Source organism: Chelmon rostratus, chromosome 11, assembly GCF_017976325.1.
Source record: "Chelmon rostratus isolate fCheRos1 chromosome 11, fCheRos1.pri, whole genome shotgun sequence".
NCBI classification, from domain to species: domain Eukaryota; kingdom Metazoa; phylum Chordata; class Actinopteri; order Chaetodontiformes; family Chaetodontidae; genus Chelmon; species Chelmon rostratus.
Genome location: NC_055668.1, coordinates 5,029,056 through 5,052,009, shown reverse-complemented (window position 1 = coordinate 5,052,009; position 22,954 = coordinate 5,029,056). Strand labels below are relative to the sequence as shown.

Genomic DNA, 22,954 nt, shown 5'->3' with positions numbered 1-22,954 from the left:
ACACATGACAAATATTCATTTAAATATGCATCTTTTGTATTAGCATTAGTAAAAACATGTCATATTTTCCTTTGTGCATTCTGTATGCCTGTGCATGTTTCTCTCTGTGTGACCCATCCGCTGACTCAGCTCTGAAATGTCCCATCTGCTGAAAGACTGCTGGCTACACCATCCCACTAACAAATGTCAACAGTAACGTCATCTGGAACATGGATGGAGGAGGGGGGCTCTCTTTGGTATGCAGATTTTTCGGGAAATGTGTGTGTCTCACCGCTGCCTATGGATGCCTGTGGAGGCCTGGGGTAGAGCAGTGAGTAGGTGATGGGGTCTCCATTTGGGTCCTGAGCAACAATCTGAACGTTGATGGTAGAGTTGACCTTACAGTGGATCACTGTGGGCTCTGTCACTATGGGAGGCATGTTACCTAGCAAACCACAGTCAGATCCATGCATTAGTGCAGGTCAATGATGAAAACACCAAAAACCTTTCCAAAATAGCGTTGCCATTTTACCATAGATCACAGCCAGATTTTGATATTGCCTCTTGGCCTCCAGAGTTTGCAGGCCCAGGTCAGAGCTGCCGGATGCTAAGGTGTCATGCACGCACTGCATGCTGCCTTTACAGGTTCTTCTCAGCTCCTCCACCTCAGCAGGACTGACGCTCTCCAGCAGGCGTTCAGAGGAGACAGGATCCAGGGGAACCAGTGGAGGTGAAGACAATAGCAGGCTCTCTGGGACTGGAACTGCCCCTAGAAACACACACACACAACAGTACAGAGGTGGACAGATGTGGGGACTGATGTAGCTTTGCATCAGTTGGCAAGTTGGCAACAAATGTCCAGTACAGGGAGCCCAGGTGGTTTCATATCATTTTTATGTCTTCTAAATTCTAAACGACAGCTTTGTATGGCTTAATATAACTTCTATGTCAACTCTTGTCTTATGGTCCACTCACAAGACAAGCCAAAGTCATGCAGTCTCTCCTCTGAAGGGGGATTGAGGTCCACCGAGGTGAGGAGCCTGCCATCGGACATGAGGAAATCGTCGGAGCGGTTGGAGCTCCAGAGACCCATGAGACCCACGGTGCGGTTGTAGAAGGTCTGAGGAACCTCCACCATGGCCGCCAGCTGACTGTGGCCTACAACCCGCCATGCCACCACATGGAGACCACCGGCGTACACCGCTGCACAGCGGCTCAGTGATATGCAGCGCACAGCAAAGTCCTTCTCACCCATGTGCACGACACCTGGAAGGACAGTTAAGACGTTTGTCATACGATTCATTCTGTTTTTTTATCTGCTTGTACACTATTGTGCCACATAAACAAAAACAGCTTTTTAATAGTATGCCAGAGGTACGTGGTGATCATTACCAATTGTGACTGGGACCTCAACGTCATCCACAAAAACCTGCAATCCCTCTTTCTCTGCACATCTCCATTCGACCTGAAAAGAATATGAATATGAAGAACATGAATATTAGAGATGAAGTATGATTTATTTTAGCCATCTTTAATAACTGGATTGGCAGGTTTTGCAGAGCACGTGAAATACTTGCATATTGTGGGTTTTGCCAGTTTGAGGTTTTAGGGGTTTTAGTGCTGAATGTGTTTCTTGTTTATCCATCCGTTCACTACTTCTGTGCAGCATCTGCACCTATAGCAGGCTTTTGGCACCTTTAGAAGGTTTTTGGCATGATGGCACCAAACCTGGCAACCTCAGCGTGATAAAGAAGATGAAGTCACTGTGCCTGGTTGTTCACAGAGTAAAGGTCATTGGACATAATTCCCCTCAAAACCACAAATTGTTGTTTTTACTGTATATTTGTTTGTGTACAAATTAAGATACACATTAATTATTGAGTTTAAGAGGGGTTGCTGGGCGTATTGTTGAACTTTGGACAGAATCCAGCAAGCTGTGTCCTCATGCTTCTTTATGCTAAGCTAGGCTAATCACCTCCCAGCTCTGTACTTGATGCACAAGAAAACGGCGTCTCCTCATCCGTCACAAAGCAAGTAAAGAGGCACATTTTCCAAATTTGAACAATTCCTTTAAGACACACAAACTCTCAGTGGAGTACACACACACACACACACACACACACACACAGAGTTATATTGTCTTCCCTCTGCACACAAACATCCTGACCTTGCCAATGCCCTGGTGGAAGGCAGCCATGCGCACCACCACTGGGACCTCGAGGATCTCCTTTGCGTCTGTGTGTAGCTTGTCAGTCTGTCCTTGCAGGGTGAAGATATTAGAGCCGGTGGTGGAGGAGAGACGCAATATCACAAACTCCCCCAGGGCCTTGAAGGAGTACTCCGTTCCATCAAAGGTGATGAAATGAAGACTGCCGTACACCATCGCTGCATGGGAAACATGGAAACGAGAGGTTTTCTAGGGAATCATTTCAGCTCCTCACACTGCAGTCTTCTTTGATTAAAGGTACAGCACGTTTTCTGAGAATGGGCAGACCTTCAGCTATCATGGCTGGATGTATGGCTCACTGTGTGTTCTTCAGCTGGTTTTAACCTGCACTGTGTTTACTGGGAGGGATCCCTCACCTACACCCTGTGTCGCCTTCCTGGCCGGGGTGTAGCCATCAGGGCTGGCCCAGCTGTAACCCTGGCAACGGTCCAGTGGCCTCTTTTTCAGGTAAAGGTGGCACAGAGGAGACTCGATGCAGCACCATTGGAATGGCAGAAGATCTTCATCTGGAGAGAGAAGTTCGATTAAATGCTTACGCTTGATGGCACAGACTGGCGTGTAAGGAGAAGGTTGCAGGTTTTAATCCCAGCAACAATGTCCTTGAGCGATACACGAACATCATACTGACTCACAGTAATAACAGCATCAACTAAAAAACAAACCTTTTTCAACCAAACCAAACCAGTCAAAGCAAGTCATTAACAGGAACTTCTCAAATGTGAATTCCTGTGCATTAATAACTAAAATCTAACATTAAATTCTGAGAAACAGTGTCTAGTGGCTATTTTGGTCTTGGTCTGAAGTGCAGCTTTATTTAGGGGGACATTTTCATGACCCCCTTTGGAGCAGACTTTGACTCAACTACTGCTGTCTTCATTGGTTGCATAATGAACATCCCCCAGTAACTAATAGATTGTATATTTGAGACCTCTATAGTCTGACCTCTATATGTCAAAAATCACATATATTACCGATATGTTTCTGCATGCTGTGTCCGGAAAAGTAGCGTTCATTGTACCCAGCCAGCAACGGACCGTCCGGTTCATACACACACCTCTTCCCTGAACCATGTGTGTTAGACAGAATGGACTGGAAGATATGCCCCCCTGCGCCACCCCACCGCTGACCCCTCAGCTTCTTCACCCTTGAACCAGGATCAGTTGTATCCTGCATGAACGCCAGGTCCTCCAGAGCCTGACGGCGGGTGCAGGGACAGGAAAACAGCCCCTTTGTCCATTCAGCAGGGTCAGGCTCCTTCGTCGCCCACACCTGGCACCTGATACGGGGATCCACATCTGATCCCGCTGGTCCCGTCAAATCATACACCAGCTGACCTAACTTCCCCATGATCCCTTTCATCTGCTGGGGCCTGTATCTGCCCCCAGGCCCGAAAAGGTTTTCTGGGGGGACAGTGGTCTCCTTGTGGGATGAGTTTCCATCTGTGTAGCCAATGAGAGCATTGTGGTAAAGCCTCTGGCCAGGACCCCAGCGCATCTCCCCATATCGCAGCAAGGCAAATGAGCGCACGCCATCCGTGGTCAGGATACACTGGAAAGTGTTGGTCTGAAAACGACAAATCAGAGCTGGTTCAGTTAATGAGGACAGTGAGAGACCATATAAACTCTGTTTATTGACATTTTTACATGTAGTAGTAATTTCCACACATGAATCAACATATGCAATTCAAAGGGTCCTATTTTTTTGTACTTTATTTTTGTAATTTTTGGTTTTTGTGACACACACATGCACAGAAGAACTGAAGAGGCAGGTCACCTGCAGTAGTACAGTACAGCTCATATGTGATCAGCAGTTAGAAAGAGAGGATTACAAAGACAACCACAAGAGGAAGTAAGGATCAGCGCAAGTCCACATCAGTCAAACGCCATCCAATCAAACTGACTATTGTCCTATGATGTCAAAATAGCAAATACACATACAAACCTGGTGTAAACCCACCAAACAAGCACTTCACAGAAAAGAAACATATAATAAGATAATAAAATATAATATTGTCCCATGAAAAATTTCTCCATTTGCCAGAACTGCAGGTGGCAAATAGTATTTCACATATGTTTAAGCACTCTTCCTCTGTCAGGGTAACGTTTGCTTCCTTACTTCTGTCAAAGTACTGTAAATATCTGTAAAAATCCTGCTTATCTAGATGGAGGGTTAATTAAGTAAGCTTTATATGCTATAATTTCCCATATTTCAGTCCATCAGCGCATCACTGACTACCACTACACTGTAACACAATTCCCACTGTATGAGAGCAACAGGATTTGAAAAAGGACAGTGCAAGGAGACATACAATAGACAGGTGGCAGCAGATATCACTTCACTGTGTGTTCAAGCCCTGCAGGTGAAACAGCCCCAAGGTGGCACCATAGTTAAACAAAAGAGGACATTTCTTCAAGGACTTATTGAATGGCTGCTTTCTTTCAGCTGACAGTTAAAGGGCTCACATTGCACACAACAATAGCATGCAAAGTAGGACAAGAATGCAAGCAAGCAGTGCCACTCCCTGTTCCATCACACCTATCACTGAGACTGGTGAATAAGAGACTTAAGGGACTGATAAGTTTCAGGTAATGATGACAGTGGTGTGTTTTATGCTGCAGCGACCGGCAATGTGAATTATGTCATGCAAGACACACACATTTAGTAAGATATTTTGTTAAGTTTCCAAATAATCATCGACACTATGTACCAGGACTGTACAAGTATGTAAATAAATTACTGTTAGTTACTGTGTTTGTATATTAGATAGCAAGAGAGAGAGAGAAATGTTCTGAGCATGTTTTAAGATAAGGTTTCTCAAATTAAAGTATAAAAATCATGGCTGCTAGGCATTACTTTTAACATGAAGCTGTTATTGATGAACATGTGTTGCAACATTTTTCTTAATTTTGGTTTCAGAAAATAAATAAGACACATTCATGTTTTGCAGCTTATACTGTACTGTCAAAGTGAAACAGTCTTGTTACCTCTGAGTGGTTGATCTTCTGGTAGGAGACGGGCATCACATGGTCCCAGGTGATTTTGAGGATCCAGGAAGGAGTGAAAGCAGGCTTGTTTTTCCGCTCCTCAAACTTTGTCACTTCGTCTGCTGTACGATTGAACACTATCTGGGAGTAGACATCCGACCTGTCCAGCGCATGGTATTCCTGAAAGATTAAAAAAACAGAAGTAACAGTGATAAAAAGCACACCTGTAGTATAAAGCTGTCAATCTTTACTTCATTCTTAAAAACAAAGTGCTGTCTCATTTTGACCCCGGACATCAAACCTGATAGAGAAGCTGTCCGTCCCCATGGGTGAGGTCACTATCATCCCAAAACACCGCCAACAGCGACACATTCATGTTGTCGGGGAAACCACTGGCTAGAGGAGCCGGGAGCAGGTACTGTTCATTCTCAGCGACAGATTGAAACTGGACAAGGCCATTATCAGAAAACTGAGAAAGGAAAGAGACGACTGATATCAGACTGATGTCAAACAGCTTAATTATCATCACAACTTGATGGCTAACAATCCATTGGTTATTGTCTCTTTTATCTATTTCTAATTTATTTCTGTCATTTAGTTGAAGCTGTGTGAATTACTGCTGCACTATTTTACTGTTCTAAGCCATGAAGCAAAGCATTTCAGAAGCAAAACATTTCAGAAACCTTTTTAAAAGAATTCAATTAGTTTGAAAGTTGGGTCATGGGTCAAGGAGGAAGTGATTTTTTGGTATGGATCCAGAATCTCTTAACACATGTCTTGTGTATTTGGATTCAGATGCAAACTTTTTTCAACAGTCTCCAATATTCAGAAACAACAATTTTGAAGGTTTATACAACCTTGGCAGAGATACACTTTCTTCTTGTAGATAAAAGCACTTAGAAACTCACATAAACTCTGTCGTACAATTTTCCCATGAAGGGGAAACCCATTGGTGGTGTGATGTATGGGGAGTTTCCATCTTCTGTGTCCATCTTCACTCCTTTATCACCAACTTCTGCGCCAAAGGGGTACAGGTTGCTCTCTGTTGGGGGATCACAGACAGTTAAGTGGCAAAACTAAATCACCTGGTCAAACTACAAACTCATTTTTGAATTACCTTTCATAAGTTGGAAAAAATAAAACATTCAGTCTTTAATTGTCCGTTCAAAATTCACAGTGCAACAGGCCGTGCTGTCACTCTGGTCTTTCCACGCCCCCATCTCTAATCTGGGCTATTGTTGCTATCTTTGCTACAAGATACATAAATGGGACTTGAAAAGTGTTGCTGTTAATATGATGCAAACTTAATTTCTCCAAAATTTATGGTAGCTTTTGAGATACAAGGTTTTGACCATTGGTGAATGGAAAGTTTTGACAGTCAAAGAAAGGTAATAAGAACTAAGACTAATTAATAATAATAACAGTAAAGCACATACAATGAGAAACACACAAACACAGACATCTAGGTATGATTATCAAGAGAGATGAAAAGGCAAAATGCAAAGCCAACCCTGCTCCATCGTTCTGCACACTGTGCTGTTTTTGTGACAGGAACAGTTGTAAGACCCTGGCAGGTTGGTGCAGGATGTCTGCTCAGGACATGCCATGGGCGACACGCACTCATCGATGTCCACACATCCACCTTTTCCGTGACCTTTGTCTTCGGTAGCATTCCAGCCCTCACCGCAGGAGCATTTGAAACCTCCTGCATGGTTGGAGCAGGTGGCAGCAGAGTGACACTGTCCATTAGCCTGCTGGCACTCATCAAGGTCTACACACAGTGGCCCGATACTCATGAAGCCAAGAATACACACACATACAAACGACCCTGGGGTGTTATGGCAGTGAGCTTGAGGGTGGCACGGTTTGGTCAGGGCGACACACTCATCCACGTCTTTGCACCATGACCCATTTCCCGCGAAGCCCAGAGGGCAGTGGCATGAAAAGGAGCCGAGGGTGTTCCAGCACTGTGCCAAGGGGTGGCATGGTGAATTCTCACATTCATTGGTGTCAACGCATGCCTGTTTTTCCTCATGGTATCCCAGTGGACAAGAGCAGTTGTATGCTCCAGGCAGGTTCTTGCACACCTGGTCAGAGCGGCAGTTGGTGTCGTCCTTGCATTCGTCGATATCCTCACAGCCCAGGCTAACGGGTTTGTACCCAGGAGAGCACAGACAGAAGAAGGACCCCGCTGTGTTGTTGCATAAAGAGTGCTCAGGGCAAGGGGTGCCATCTGGGTCGTGACACTCATCCACATCCTGACACTCCGTACCGTTCAGAAGAAAGCCTTCATTACAGCGGCAACGATAAGACCCAGCGATGTTGATGCACGTAGAATGGGGCTGGCACACTGAAGAGTTGAGGGAGTCTGAGCATTCATCTACATCCATGCACTCTGTCCCATTACTCCAGAATCCTTTGATGCATTCACAGTAATACGAGCCAATAGCATTCATGCATGTGCCATTGGTGCAAAGCTCCCCCAGCTCGCTGCACTCATCAATGTCCACACACAAGTCATTCATGCTGGAAAACCCAACGTCACAATCGCACAGGTAGCTTCCGTTGGTGTTGATGCACATGCTATGCTCGGGGCAGGTAGAGTTGGTGAGGCACTCATTGATATCCTCGCAGCCAGCGTTGTTGCCTTGGTAACCCTCCCAGCACTCACAGACAAAAGATCCACCTGTGTTAAGGCAGTGGGAGAAACTAGGGCACTGGATAAGGCCAAGGGAGCACTCATCTATGTCCAGACACAGGGAGCCGTTGCCTGAGAAGCCTAGGTCACAGGTACATTCATAGCTCCCCTCTGTGTTAGTACAGGTACTGTTGTCAGGGCAGGTGAAATTCCCCGCAACACATTCATCTTTGTCGTGACAATGTGTCCCATTGCCTTGAAACCCTTCCCAGCAGTCACAGATGTAGGAGCCGTTCGTGTTGAAGCAGTAGGAGAAGGCAGGGCAGGTTTGATTTCGTGCTTGGTTGCATTCATCCACGTCCCAGCATTCTGTGCCACTTCCTCCGTAACCACCTATGCACTGGCAGTAGAAGGAACCCCGGTGTGGGTGGCACGTGGCGAGTGGGTGGCAGACGCTACTAGCATTCAGGCAGGCCTCTTCACTCACACATGTGCCCTCATCGTACACCACATTTAAGATACATGAACATGCATAGGAACCAGGGGTGTTGCTGCACGTCATGTTCCCGCCACAGGCTGCGGTCAGCTGACATTCATCCACGTCCTCACAAACAAAGCCATCGCCCTGGTACCCATCCTGACACTGGCAGATGTAGGACCCGTTTGTGTTGCGGCACAAAGCCTGGGCACTGCAGTTGTGTGGCAGGGTGGAGTTCTGCTCGCATTCGTTCACATCCTGGCAGTCAAAGCCATTGCCCTCCGTGCCAGGTGGACAGGCACAGTAGAAAGATCCAGGCGTGTTAGTGCAGCTGGCAGCCGGATGGCATCCTCCATTTTGGATTTGGCACTCATCAAGGTCTATAATTTATCCAAAATGGGACAGTGTCAGGGAAACAGCCCCAAATGGTGCTAAAAGAAAGCTCACAGGAGAGTCCACTTACGGGGGAAACACAAACAACTGGTGCAGTGGATGTCTATAATGAGGAAGTGATACTTACCGGAGCAATTCTTCCCGTCACCCGTGAAGCCCCTGAGACAGGAGCAGGAGTGGCTGCCTACTGTGTTGACACACTGGGCAAACTCACTGCACTCCTGCTGCCCCGTCTCACACTCGTTCACATCTGGAAGGGCGATGGACAAATGAGGGAGGTTGGGAGAAGGAGAGAGAGATGATTAAGCTTTACAGCATCTCATCAGAGGACACATTATCAGAGCTGATAGTGTTGTTTTAAAGATAAACGTTATTTAGAAGTGAGGTGAAACAAAACGCCTCTTCTGGTTGAAATGTGTGGAAGCTCTCTGACTTAGAGCCAGGAGGAGTGAGTGTTGTGTCGCTCCTCATCATGGTCCCATTACTGGCATTGTAGTGTGTAAAAGTGTTTATATTACTGAGAAATTGTTCTTCACTTTCATTTGAATGAATACGCTCTACATACGAGTACTGGTATGACACTTACTGTAAGTAAGTAAGTAGACCAAATTAAGCACTAAAAAATGTTGTCCCATTTCAAATTTTTTTTGTAATTTGTCCTACGTGGTTTAAATGCACTTAATGTAACTCACTTTGAACAAAAGCATCTGCTAAATGAATGTAACAATCACAATAAACAATATCAGATGTTTTGCGATGACAGATGCAAACAAGATGGGCAGTATTTAAGATTCTTTTCAGCTGTTTTGTAACGGGAAAAAATGTGCTTTTTCAGATTCAATTTCATTTAAATATCATGACTGAGAATCATTCCTTGCATCATGAATTATGTAGATCTTAGTGCAATATTTTCAATTATTTTCTATACTAGCCCTGAACTTACTTTTTGTTCAAATTAGAATTATTATTATCACACCCTTATCACAGGAAGATGTATCCTATCATTTGCCATCATAAATTCCTTAAATCCTGAAGTCTTCTGTTTATCTTCGGCTTTTTGATTTGTGTGGCTTCTACTTGGATTTACCTCATCAGTTTACCTCATGAAGCAAGGAAAAGATCAGTAATAGTTTGTACATTGAGTGCACTGAATGTTGGTCAATTATTCTTTAAAATAGGTCTAGTTAATCATAGCCCAAAAACCAGACTCTGAACAAATCTGCAGGCAACGACATATTTGAAAATAAGAATAAAAGAACAGCTTTTTACCGAAACATTGTGTTCCATTGAGACTGTAGCCTTTCTTGCAGACACAGGAAAATGATCCTGGGATATTGATGCACTCAGTTTCATTTTCAGGACAAATGTTGTCCTTCTGGCACTCATCTACGTCAGAGCAAATCAGGCCGTCACCCACGTAACCCAGGTCACACACACACTGGTATCCAGCGGGCGAACGGTGGCACAGGGCGTGATTGTGGCAGGCAGGGCCACACAATGGACTGGGCGGCACACACGTGTCATTGAAGGCCACAGTACCATTCAAACATGAGCAGACATGAGCACCAGGGGAGTTGATGCACTTTGAAAAGGCTGGGCAGCTGGTATCAGAGAGGGTGCACTCGTCCACATCCTCACAGGAGAAGCCATCGCCTTTGAAACCCAGCTGGCAGGAGCAGAAGAAGTCCCCCATGAAGTTGGTGCATAGGGCCCGTGGGTGGCATGTGCCCTCTGTGGAACACTCATCTATATCTTCACACTGAGTGCCATTTGCTGTAAAACCACGCTTACAGGTACAAGTGTGGGAACCAATGGTGTTGAGGCATGTGGCGTTGATGTGGCAAGGGTTGTCTTTGCACTCATCCATATCAACACAGTCCATGTTGCTGGCAGGGCGGTAGTAACCGATTCGGCAGGGGCACTCGAATGACCCGTCGATGTTCTTGCACTCTTCATTCACACCACATGGATTGTTCAGTTCCTTACACTCGTTTATATCTTGACAAAGAGTCTTGTTAACCAAGATGAAGCCTGACTCGCACAGGCAAGAGAAGGAACCTTCGTTGTTGACACATGTAGCTTTGTTTCTGCAACCTCCATTATCCACCTGACACTCGTTCACGTCATCGCACCGGATCACCCCATCTCCAGAATAACCCACCTGACAGGTGCAGTTATAGGAGCCAGGAAGGTTAATGCACAGGGCGTTGGAGTGGCACTGCTTAAGCAGTGAGCACTCATCCACATCCACGCAGGTGGAGCCGTCTCCCCTGTACCCTGCTGTACACTGGCAAGAGAAGGAGCCGGGTGAATTTGTGCAGGTTGCGAAGGGGCTGCAGCGGCCTGCCACACACTCATCTAGGTCATGGCACTTGGAGTTATTAAAGACGAAGCCGCTGCCACAGTCACAGTAATATGACCCGCCGGTGTTGACACAGGTGGTGGTAGAAGGGCAGATGTTGGGTGTTGCACACTCATCAATGTCTTCACACAGGCGGCCATCTCCAACAAAACCTCCCAGACAGGAGCACTCGTAACCCCCCAGTCTGTTGATACAAGCAGCATGGGGGTCACATTGATTGTCTTGATTGCATTCATTTATGTCTGCACACGTCAGTCCATTTCCTACAAAACCACTGTTGCAGGTGCACAGATATGACCCCATGATGTTCGTGCAGTCTGCATATAGACTGCAGATGTTGCTTGCACATTCGTCGATGTCCACGCAGCTCTTCCCGTTACTCTCGAAGCCGTTGCTGCACGCGCAGCGGTAGCTGCCTGGAAGATTTTTACAGCCTTTGTAGCCAAGTGAAGAAGAACACACATAGGGAGTCTCTGAACATTCATCTATGTCAAGACACAGGTAGTTTCCGTTGCCTTTATAGCCAGCATTACAGGTACATACATAGGACCCAGGGTTGTTGGTGCAGGTGGCGTTCCAATGGCAGATCCTTTGGTTAGTGCATTCATTAACATCAGCACACTGGAAGCCGTTACCACTGAAGCCAACTTTACACTGGCACTGTCGCCCACCCTCGTAGTTAGTACAGAGGGCATTGGCATGACAACCCCCGTTTTCTTTTTGGCACTCGTCGATGTCCTGGCAGTTGGTGCCATCTCCAATGTATCCATTGAGGCAGACACAGGTGTAGCTGCCCAGGGTGTTGTTGCAGCGGGCCTTCGGGTGACAGCCGTGCAGGCCACTGAGACATTCATCAATGTCGCTGCACAGCAGACCATCGCCCTGGTAGCCCATGCCGCACACACAGGTGAAGTTGTTTTTGACCTTCAGACACCCGGCCTGAGGGTGGCACTTGCTGCCTGCTGCCTCGCAGTCCCTCAGGTCAGCAACTGAGAAGAACGAGAAGGAGAGAAAGGAGGCTGAGAATTGCAGGACCTGATCATGTGTCAACTTTTAAATATGTTTGGGCAACATTTGGAAGTTGGTGTCTGCTGTCTGTGAGTTGGGTAAAAACATCAATGATGAAGGTAAGGTACCTGCACAGCAGATTTCCAGCACTGCAAATAGACTTATCAGCCACAGGAGTGGAAACCTGTGAGGACAAAGAAAAGGAGACCATGACAATCAGCCATCACCCTTTAGAGTAATATATCTCTCTATTTTAAACAAACATAGTGGACATTCTACACACTTGTTTTCTATCTTCCAGACATAAGAGAGATATAGGTGTACAAGTCCTTGTGAAGAGAAGGGGACATTAGTTTCACTCTCTCTTTACATTGGCTTTAGCAGTTTTTAATCAAAAACAAAGCACGTTACTCTCAACGACATGCAGCTGAGTCGGTTTTGTATTATGTGGCATCGCATGAAGTCTGAAATGTCATCCAGCTTTATTCGGGAACTGAAGTCTTTGATTCGACCTAATTGCACAGTGTGTTGCCTTTCTTACTGTACTTTGTGTTTCCACAGCCTACTTCCATCCCACTGAACAATGGTCGGGTGTCTATTGTCACCGTCGGTGTAACGCAGACAAACCTATTGTCTTATCCTGACTCACACCAAAGAGGTCATATGTTGAAACTCAGAAGGAAAAAAAGGAAAAGACTTTTCATTGAGCTGGTGAAGGCAGCATTGTGAAGTGTGGTGAAGTGACCACAGAACACTGCATGAGCTGATTGAAGTATTTTTTCCCTCTAAACTCACTCTAAACTGTGTTTTGGGTTAAGTCAAGTCTGACCAAACACACCGGAGGGCTCTGCTTTTAAAAGGTCTTTTCCCACAATGCTCTATGCAGGTCTGTCAGTCACCCCAGTGTTTGTACAGGCAGTGGCTGAAGAAAGTGAATTATGAGTATAATGACAACCATCCCTGTTTGTTCTGTTTAGGTTACCATCTAAATGTCAATATTCTCTCCAGGCCATGCAGGACTATTGTCTGTGTGTCAGAAGAAATCTCTGGATGGACAGTGAGAGTAGTGGGGCAGACCCCTATTACATAAACACAGAAGTGTGTACTGTAAATCATAGTAAGCCTCCCAGAGGGGCTGCAACTAGGACAGAGTTGGGTATGGCAGCTGCCATAGAGTCCATCACCATCTGCAACACTCATAGCCTGAAGACATCATTTGAGACGCGAGGAAGTGTTTACAGTTTGTTACATTAAAGTACACCAGGAAAAGTCAGTCTGTTTCTGAAAGCACTGATTCTTTAAGCGTTTTTACAACTGTTGTTTTCTGTTTCACTATAACACTCAGCTCTGCTCTAAACTAAGCTCATCTATTATTCATCCTCTATCTGTGGGTGTGAATATATTCTTTACAATGAGTTCTATTTCACTGCAACAAAGCAGTTTGGCATTTTGGGAAATAAGCTTATTTGTTTTCTTGCTGCTTGTTAGATGTGAAGATTAATGCCACACTGTTGTCCATTAAGCATGAAGCTACAGCTAGCAGCCAGTTTAGCTTAGCATAAAGATAGTTAACAGTGAGAAACAGCTTAATGTACTACTTATGTCTTATGTCTTGTTTGTTTAATACATGCAACACCCAAAGTGTAATAATGACAATTTGTGGTTTTCATAGTTTCCCAAAATGCTGAACTATTCTTTTATTATCCAAGAACAATCTTTGTCCTGTTAGAGTCATATGTTTAGTTGAGTTGAGTCAGGAAGGTAGCGCTCTGCCTCAGAGAGAGTAGTGCAACTAGTACACCTGTGGACTAATTCACAAAGCATCTATGGAGTGCAGGTGTGAGAAAGGTGTTTACCCCAATGTCGAAGTACATCACTCACGTACAGAGGACAGTGCAATCTTGCTTATAAAATTATCTACAGACTTGTACAACAAATATGTGCTGTGCATTCAGTGTATATTAGAGCTTCAGAGCTTATGGTCCTGCTTTTAGGCTTTATTCTGAGCTTTTATTTCATTCTTTATTTTGGTTATTTTATTTCATTATATTTCTACCTCATTTGTCTTGGTGGTAATGTGACTTGGCCTCTGTACCTACAATTTCCCTTTGGGATGAATGTAGTGCTCTATCTATAAATGTATTCTGTTCTTTAATTTTAATTATTAATTAAATCTATCTCTAAATATCTTACTGCCTTTGGCCAGGCCTTCATTGCACATAAGTGAATTCAGTTTGACTAATTGATAAATAAATGTCATCAGTAAATAGAGGGAATAATAAAACAATTCATTACTGGTACTAAATTAGCAGTAAATCATTAGAGGGATGAGTAAAATCAATTTACAAATAAACAAATTAGTCTATCAAATAACGAATCAACGGGAATTGCACATAACTAATTGTTCATAATAATTAAAACCTTAATAGCGTCAAGCAAATCCTTTCTATAATTACAAAATGGTCAACATTGAATAATAAAACCATAAATGTAAGACAATAATGCAGGTGTTTCAGGTTAAAGAGTTATACTAACAAAAATGAACTGATCCGTATAAAATTTATAAATCCTTTACATCCAGCTGAAGCTTCCATGCGCTAACTTTTAATCATCAATTAAAACATCTTGGTCAGGGTCACGTGAAATGATTCATGATAACCTCACTGATGAATCTTGGCATCTAATAAAAAAGAAACTCAAAAAAGAGAAGTACAAAATACAAAAAAATACAAAATACAGTAGCAGAGATTTTCACTCACCGCATATTTCCCGTCTCCTGGTGGTCTTTGAGAAAGTGCGAAGTCCCCTCCTCTGGATCACTCTCCTTCTCCTCGCCTTTCTCCGCAGAGTCCAACCTCTGTCATCAAGCGACGTCTTCCGCCTTCTCCTCCTCCACCTCTGTCTTAATTCCACCACCCCTGGGACTCGGGACAATGGCCCACCTCACCATGCCATGCACTGCCCTGACATCTTAAACCTCTGGGAAGGGGAACACCCATATTCCCCTGCTTAGGTGTCAGCTCTGGCACAATAAGTGGACGAGTCCCCTGAGGCCTTCGTTTGTCCTCCTCGCTGTAGAACAGAATGCAGGACACCAAAATAACTTTCTGCTCATCAGGGGAGAGAGGGACTTGCAGTCTTGTATTGATGTTTAACTAATTCTGATGCATTTGATACAGATATCAGTTTGTATTAAAGATGTGTGTTAAAAGCATGCCGATCATATTACAATCACTATTGACACCAGCATGATAACTTGAGAGTGTATTCAAGCCATTTACAGGTCAGACCATGATTTTCACGAGCCACCAAACTGCCACGAGCATGTCTTTGCTTCTGGCCTCACCTCTATGTGATATCATTACAGTGGACATGTGAACTGATTTGGCTCCTACATTCTTTGCAATGATTGGTATTCACTGACAAATCCCATTTATATGGCAAGAACATAAGATAAAACAAATCAACATGCCTCATCTGAAATATTTGATCCACCTCTGCTGTTATTCCAAAGCAAATTCTACTATCTGGTTTCAGATTTCATTAGACCCTGGCAGCTTTTCAAGCAGTGACATTATGTACCTGCCAGGTGTACAGTATATGACACACAGTCATAAACCCTTGGCAGCAGTTTCTGGAGCAATAGAGAACATGACTGCGTCCGCAGATGAGAAAAGTCGGACCACTTTTATCGCCTGTTGTAAAGATTTACATATCAGATCACTTGGGCCTGTACAGTTGTTCACCCTTGTTACTCTACATTGTTTATTATTCTGTGGTTGCAACAAGCACAGCTTTGATTCTGCACTGATCAGGGTCATGCTGACCGCAAAGCAGCTAAAGAACTTTCTGCATTACGATTTGCCCGGTGAATCAGTGTCATGGAGGTTCTGTCTCCTCCCTTCCCAGGTCAAAAGGTGGAGCAGTGACAACGACGGCAGCACAATGTGGAAAATGATTCATTCCATTTCTACAAGATGAAGCCATGCTAGCAGCTCTGTGAGCCTGGGCTTTGCTAACATGACAATGACAATGCTAACATGCTGATTTTTGAGCAGACATTTAACATGTTCACCATTTTAGCTTAGCATGCTAGCATTTGCTAATTAGCACTAAACACAAACCATTGCATGAGGCTGCTGGCACTGTCACCAAAGTGATTACAGTTCATCCTCAGGGAAGCACGAAAGTAAGTCCATCCAGTAGCTGTCAAGACTCACTCAAAACCATGAATGTAAACCTCATGGTGGCGCTAGAGGCAAAGTCAAGGGCTCACCAAAGCCTTTAGGATTCATTCTCTGGGGGCCTGAGTGTCTCAACAAAATTTCATAACCATCCATCCAATACAGTTTGGAAAATTAGAGAAATTCTGATTGGCACCGTTGGATGGAGCATCGTTTTGCTTGGCAGTCCAGAGGCTAAAAAAATGACACTGCTATTGTTAAAAATCCACAATAGCTGCCACTGGACATGGACATTTCTGTTTACTGACTTCTTCTAACATATGACTATCAACTACATGTAGTATGTTAAGAAAAAGCCCCACAGATTTTTCTTTTCAGATAGAAGCAGAAAAACAAAATTTGCTGTGGAATCTGTCAAGATGTCGCTACACATTTCAACATCAAAAATTTAGATTTTCATTATTTCAGACTAAATATCAGACTGAAGTTGTTCAATGTTCAACTCTCTGAGTGATGCTATGTTCATCCAATCATCACATGCTCAAAACAAAAAAGTATAAACTGAATAACCAGATAGACTCAAATGGGAATGAATTTTCAACATGATCTAACAAAGCAGGCATTTGTTGCCAGCCTCTTCATGCCACACAGAACCCACTGCCAAAGTGCTCAGACCACACGTTTGTGTTAGATGTAATCTGTCTGAACATCACACTGAAGTATGTCTTCCTGTGAGCACAGTGTCACATGTTACTGACTTTACCAGAACATGACTGAGCTCGAGTGAAGGGACAGTAAAATAAAACACCTTTGCACTTTACAGCTTTTCTACTGCAGCGTTTAACACTATCAAATGGTAATATTAGGTAGGAAGCAGCTGTATGCTTGCATAGCATAAAATGGGTTATGGGTTATGGCTGATGGGCAAAATGGGTTATCAAATATGTTGTTTTATCTTGAAAATATGACTTAATGTCCTTCTTGATTTTCCCTATCTGTGTCAGTTGTGGTAGCGCTTCTGCTTTTTATTTGCACCACAAAAGGTGCACACATGCAACTAGGGTGTAGCGCCCCCTCTCTGGGGATTCTCTGTGTTGGCTCGGACCACCCCTGAATTCCTCTGCCTTCAGTAAAATATCACTTATGAAGCTGATTCTATGAATGTTTCCACTCTGCAGCGCATGTTTGCTTCCCTGTCATAAACTGTCTGCTTGAGCCTTGACTGACTTCAGCTATTAGTGAATAAGGGCAAAAGCATTGGGGGCACCGCTTGTGGGAATATTTCTCAGACAGATCATCTCTATGACAGCTCAGACTCTGCTGTGTCATCAAACAGAGCGTGACTCACAACACCTGAGAAGTGTTTTCCTAACCTCTGGTTTCATTAGACATACCTGTTTGGACAGTTGATGATGTCATCAGGTCACAGTGGTTCTCAGTTTGTTATAAACAAGATATTATTTATCTTGTTTATAACAAACCTATTTATACTTATTTACTTCAACAGTATATATTTGGTGTGCATGTTGGGGTATTTTAGGTGTGTTCACAAAATATGAAAAAGAACACACACCTCCAGAGACAGAGTCTGATATGTGATGTTTGTCTGAGGGAAAATTACAAAGTACTAAAAACACAAGTGCTAGCATGTCATGCAGTAATAGTTTAATAGTACACTATAATGTATTGGGAACGTATGAATACAATAAACCATCTAAAGAGATAGATAACATCCTACAGGTGTATCATAGGGGTACAACAGAACAACACAATAAATCCGCTGAGAAACAGAGTAACATTAGGCCTGTGATACATCTGAGTGTTTATTTAGAGTTAAAAATTTTAATTTAGGTATTTAGTTTGAGTCTGAATGACAGACCCTTGTGTTTCTCTGCTTAGGCTCATGTGAAACTATGAAGTAGAAAACATTTAGTACAGTGGAATACATAAGGACCAGTACATATAGAAAAACTACTATAACCTGTGATGATTAACATCCTGGAGGAATATAATAGTGGCTCTTTAGGTATAAAGGTCACTAGAAACCACAAGCTACAAAATAAAAACAGCTTCACAGTATTTGGGGCAGAATATGGTCTGCAGAACATTAACCACAAATGTCATGTACATTTGATAGAAATGTAGAGCTTTTCTGATATTAGGGTCTAATTTAGTCCAAAGCATGACGGAAAATTACAAGCATTTAGATTTAGTGGCGAGCTGAAAGAATAGCAGAGGCAGAAAGACAGGCCAAATAGGGTCCTTCCGGAAAAAGGTGCGCTTGACTTGCCACCCCACCTCTCTTCCTTCGATATGCAAATTAGAGCGACGTCATGAGACCGCTTGTATTATAAAAGCTCTTCATAAAAGCTCACAGTCAGTTCGCCACAACAACCACAAGGGACACAATCCCCAGGCTGCTCCACACAGGAACTTCTTCTTTGGTGGCGCTTCGAGTCCTCACCTGTGCGCACGCGCTCTTCGAGTTTCTCTCCAAACAGGCTTGACAGGACACGCCCGCGAGGAGAAAAAGGACCACTTGTTCGCGCGGACGCCATTCTTTACTCCGTCTGTGGACTGTTTGGAAGTCGGACGGACAGGAAACCATCGAGGGAAACTTTTACTCAATAACTCGCTGAGAAGTTCATCATGAAACTCTGGATTGTTGTCGTCCTCGCCGCCTTCGCGGCCGGAGCCTCAGCTCAAAGCTGCAGTAAGTCATTAGATTTGTCAAACTTTATTGGGTTGATGATGGCTTACAGCGCAGTTTGAGCTCACACGTCGCTCAGTTGTGATTGTTTCATATTTTCATTTGAAGAGGCTTTCTCAGGTGTTGAATACAAACAGCATTTGATATATCGCCATTTATGTGGCTGTAGTTTGTCTCTACTTTTTTTGCATTTAGTGTAATGCGTGGTCGTGCAAAGTGACTTTATTAGCAGTGAGAACTGGAAAAATGGGTGGAAAGATGTTTAGACATGAAGCGCAGGTGGTTTGGTGGCTGAGAGGGGGTTGGGAGGCTTTGTCCCGCTCTCTGGGGACTTTTCTGTTTGGAGAAACCAACGCCCAGGTGTGAAACCTGCTCGTCTACCTGCCGCTCTGTTTGTAGTGCTGATTAACAGCCAGCACATAGATCCACTGTGAGACAGGCTTACACTAGGCCTCTGATACATTTGAGTGTTCAGAGCCTTAACTAAATGATATTGTCGAGCTCAGTCACAGTGTAGTGCTTCATAAAGATAACCAAAAGGCTGCATACCTGCAGTATTAAGTGATATTGAACAAATTATTGTTAGATGTTGACATAATAGAGTTTATTATTGATTGTTTCAGTCTGAATGACAAACCTGTGTGTTTCTCTACTTAGGCTGTGAAACTATGAAGTGGGCGACCTGTGATGGAACCCCATGTGAGTGCAAAATTACGCTCGAGAGCAAAGTGCATCAGACGCTGGACTGCAACAAATGTGAGTATAAGATGAGCGCGGCGATCAAGCCTGGAAGTTGAGCGGCTCCCTGCAGCCTTCCCTCCGCAGGTTGTCCTGTTCTCGCCTCATGATGTGCCTTTTTTTTTTTTTTATTTCGCCCTCAGTGGTCCCTAAGTGCTTCTTGATGAAGGCTGAGATGTACAGAGCTAAAAACAACCTGGGAACCCGGACGCTGGGAGGAAAGCCGGTGGAGGAGGCCTTCGTGGACAACGATGGCATCTACGACCCCGACTGCGAGAACGACGGCAAATTCAAGGCCAAGCAGTGCAACAACACGGAGGAGTGCTGGTGCGTCAACAGCGCTGGCGTTCGTCGAACTGACAAGGGAGACAAGAACCTCAAGTGTGAGAAGCTTGTGGAGACCTAGTGAGTATTGATCAGAGTGGAGGGCTGGCTTTAGGATGAACAGTTTTAATGTTCAATGCTGTAATTTATCTACATATGTCTTTTTTTTTTTTTTTCTTCCTCCAGCTGGGTCCGTCTTCAGCTGACACACAAACCAGTGAAGGGTGAAGTGGATGTTAAGACTCTGAAGACGTGAGTGTATTTAACAGCCACCATTTGTTTAAAAAAAAAAAAAAAAAAACACCATAACATTAGAGCTTTAAGATTTCACAATTGTAACTTCTTGCCTTAATACAGCGCCATCGGAGACGCCATTAACAAGCGTTACAAGAACTTCAACAAGGACTTTGTGGACAATGTGGAGGTGAGCGTGGAAAAAAATATACATATTTATGTTTATTTTATTTTAATACCCCACTAACAAAGCACCCTGTCTGTCTCCCTGCAGTATGACCCCAAGGCCCGCATGATTGTGGTGGATGTGAAGAAGCCAAAGGGAGAGCGGCAGACTGACCTGGCCAATATGGCCTACTACATGGAGAAAGATGTATGTTGGAGCTATATCTATATATCTATTAAAAAAAAGTATATATATATATTTATATATTCATATTCCATTGACTGACTCTGTCATGCGTCATAATCCCCTCTTCTCCTGCAGGTGAAGGTGCTGCCCCTGTTCAAGAACCAAGACAAGTTTGAGCCAACTGTGGGCAGCGAGAAGCTGGAGATGGACAGCATCCTGGTGTACTACGTGGACGAGGAGGCCCCGACTTTCACCATGAAGAACCTGTCGGGCGGGATCATCGCTGTCATCGTGGTGGTGGTGCTGGCTGTGGTTGCTGGCTTGCTGGTCCTGGTGAGTGCGTCCGTCTGCCTGACATGTCGTTCATGTTGTTTAAGCGCTGTTTCTGCATTGAGCCCAGCTATCAGTCTGACTCTGTTTTCTTTTTTTGCGTGTGTAGTTCTTCGCCAGGAAGCGAAGTCAGCGGTACAACAAAGCTCAGGTGAGATGAACTTCCCGTAACTGCTTCTCTGTAATGCTAAAACTGTGAAAGGCAGTTTTCACACCCCAGAATTTCCGTTTTAACATCCTGTTTTTGCTTTGTAATTCAGCAAAGGGAGATGGAGGCCATGTAAAGTCTTCAGCGCAGCGGGAGTCGATGAAGAGTCAGCTTGTACATCGCCTTTGGATCTTATTTGCAGTGGGAGTGTGCCATTTTCACCATTTTACTTGAGGAATGCAAATTGTAAAGGAACAATCACTTGCTTTTTTTTTATGTTGTTGGCACAACTGGTACAACCGTTTATTTATAAATTGTGTAAAGTCTTAACGCATCATCCAACCTATATGCCATAAAGAACTGTGCTTTTTAAAATACGCCCGGCACATGCTCCATTTTAATGTTCTGACTTGTTGAATGGTTTAATCTCAGTGTCATAGATTGTACAGTTTTCTTACCAGTGTGTGTGTGTGTTTGTTGGATCGTTTTTAATAAAATGTGTTTTGAAAGACTCTGACGTGTCGCGGGTTTCTTTGTGTTGTATAGTGTGTTTTGTCTGTGACTTGGTCACAGTGGAAAAGTACAGCACATCATACGGGGGATGGGAACAGGCTACAGGATGCCACCGTGGGCACTGCTTTGCATGTTGTCATGCTTGACACAAAACGTCATCAAATTGTTTTTCTGATACTCTGAGAACAAAAGCTGTTAGATAGTTGGACATTTTATTCAAACCTCAAACCTCTGTCATGTGTGAGAGGGCGGCTGATTGTACTCAGCCTTTGGTTGACATGGGGCAGGTGTAATGGAGGTTTCCTACCTAGATGAGTTCCTGGCAGGGTGTGGCAGCCCTGTTTTGAATGTGTCACTGTCCTGGAATTGTTTCTTTGAAGGAAACCTCAGATCACTTATAGCTTGAACTATCCTTGCTGCCATTTTAGCAGAAAAAAATACACCTGTAGGTAATTCCTCTTCAACCTGCACAAAGGTACAGCAGTGAAAGGTGATCTGAGACTGTGGATTAGGAGTGATTTATGTGCTGGTGATCCTGGTTGGCTGTATGACAACACCTGTTAGCCTAGATGGAGGTGGTTAGTCATTTCTGGCTGTATCTCTGAAACTGTTTGGCATCGCGTTCAACCAGTCAGTCAGGTTTTGACTCACTCTTAGATGGACACACATAGTATGTACACAACAAACAGGAGGAAGACTAGAGTTTGAAGTTGTTGGGCCTGACTGGCTTTCTCATGTATTGCCCTCTGTCTGTCAGAGCACTTTGTTAACCCAGTTTTTTAAAGGTGCTATACAAATACAGTTAACATAAAGGGACTCATAGCAACACTGGAGGAGCCTTTATTCAACATCTGAGTGACAAGTCAAAGTCCAGTATAGCTCGAGCAGCAGAGATCCTCTAAATGAGCGAAGAGGCAAAGAGTGTGAGGTGGGAATTTATTGCACAACAAACTGGAAACGGGTTTGTTGTGTTGCACTGAACAGAAATGTGAGTGAAACTGCGGAGGTAACATTCCCGTGCTGTCCTGTCACGACACGATTGCAGTGTTCAGTGTTTTGGGAGGCTGTGATCTAACTGGAGGCAGTCCCTGTTCAACCTTTGTGTGACGGTGAAGCCCCGCTGCAGGTTAGAGGTTGAAGGGTATTTTTCTAGCGACTCAAAGGGAGCACGGTGACAAAGGTAGCCGTCAACAGCCTGCTAACTAACATATTTTACATGTTTAACTTCACTTTGAAAGTACATATCAGCAGAACATTTGATTTACAAACATCAGTATGGACTTAATGCACATTTTCAAGCCGGCGGAGGGTTATGATTAATCATTTGTCTAGTATGTCTTAGCCTCACCCAC

General features: G+C 44.0%; 1 protein-coding gene across 1 annotated transcript; it reads left to right on the top strand.

The window, feature by feature from the left end:
* Positions 1–18,644: 18,644 nt before the first annotated feature.
* On the top strand, positions 18,645–21,601 carry epcam (epithelial cell adhesion molecule). Its single transcript, XM_041947620.1, has 9 exons — positions 18,645–18,966; positions 19,621–19,719; positions 19,845–20,106; positions 20,212–20,277; positions 20,383–20,449; positions 20,534–20,632; positions 20,747–20,944; positions 21,051–21,092; positions 21,202–21,601. The coding sequence occupies exons 1-9, from the start codon at positions 18,903–18,905 to the stop codon at positions 21,223–21,225; spliced, it is 921 nt and encodes a 306-aa protein (XP_041803554.1). The 5' UTR covers positions 18,645–18,902; the 3' UTR covers positions 21,226–21,601.
* The last annotated feature ends 1,353 nt before the right edge of the window (positions 21,602–22,954 follow it).

Excerpts from the sequence above, each read along its gene's own strand:
- epcam (XM_041947620.1), top strand. The coding sequence starts at position 18,903 with ATGAAACTCTGGATTGTTGTCGTCCTCGCCGCCTTCGCGGCCGGAGCC. Across the intron at positions 19,720-19,844 it reads GACGCTGGACTGCAACAAAT|TGGTCCCTAAGTGCTTCTTG; the intron begins GTGAGTATAAGA and ends TTTCGCCCTCAG. Across the intron at positions 21,093-21,201 it reads AGCGGTACAACAAAGCTCAG|CAAAGGGAGATGGAGGCCAT; the intron begins GTGAGATGAACT and ends TTTGTAATTCAG.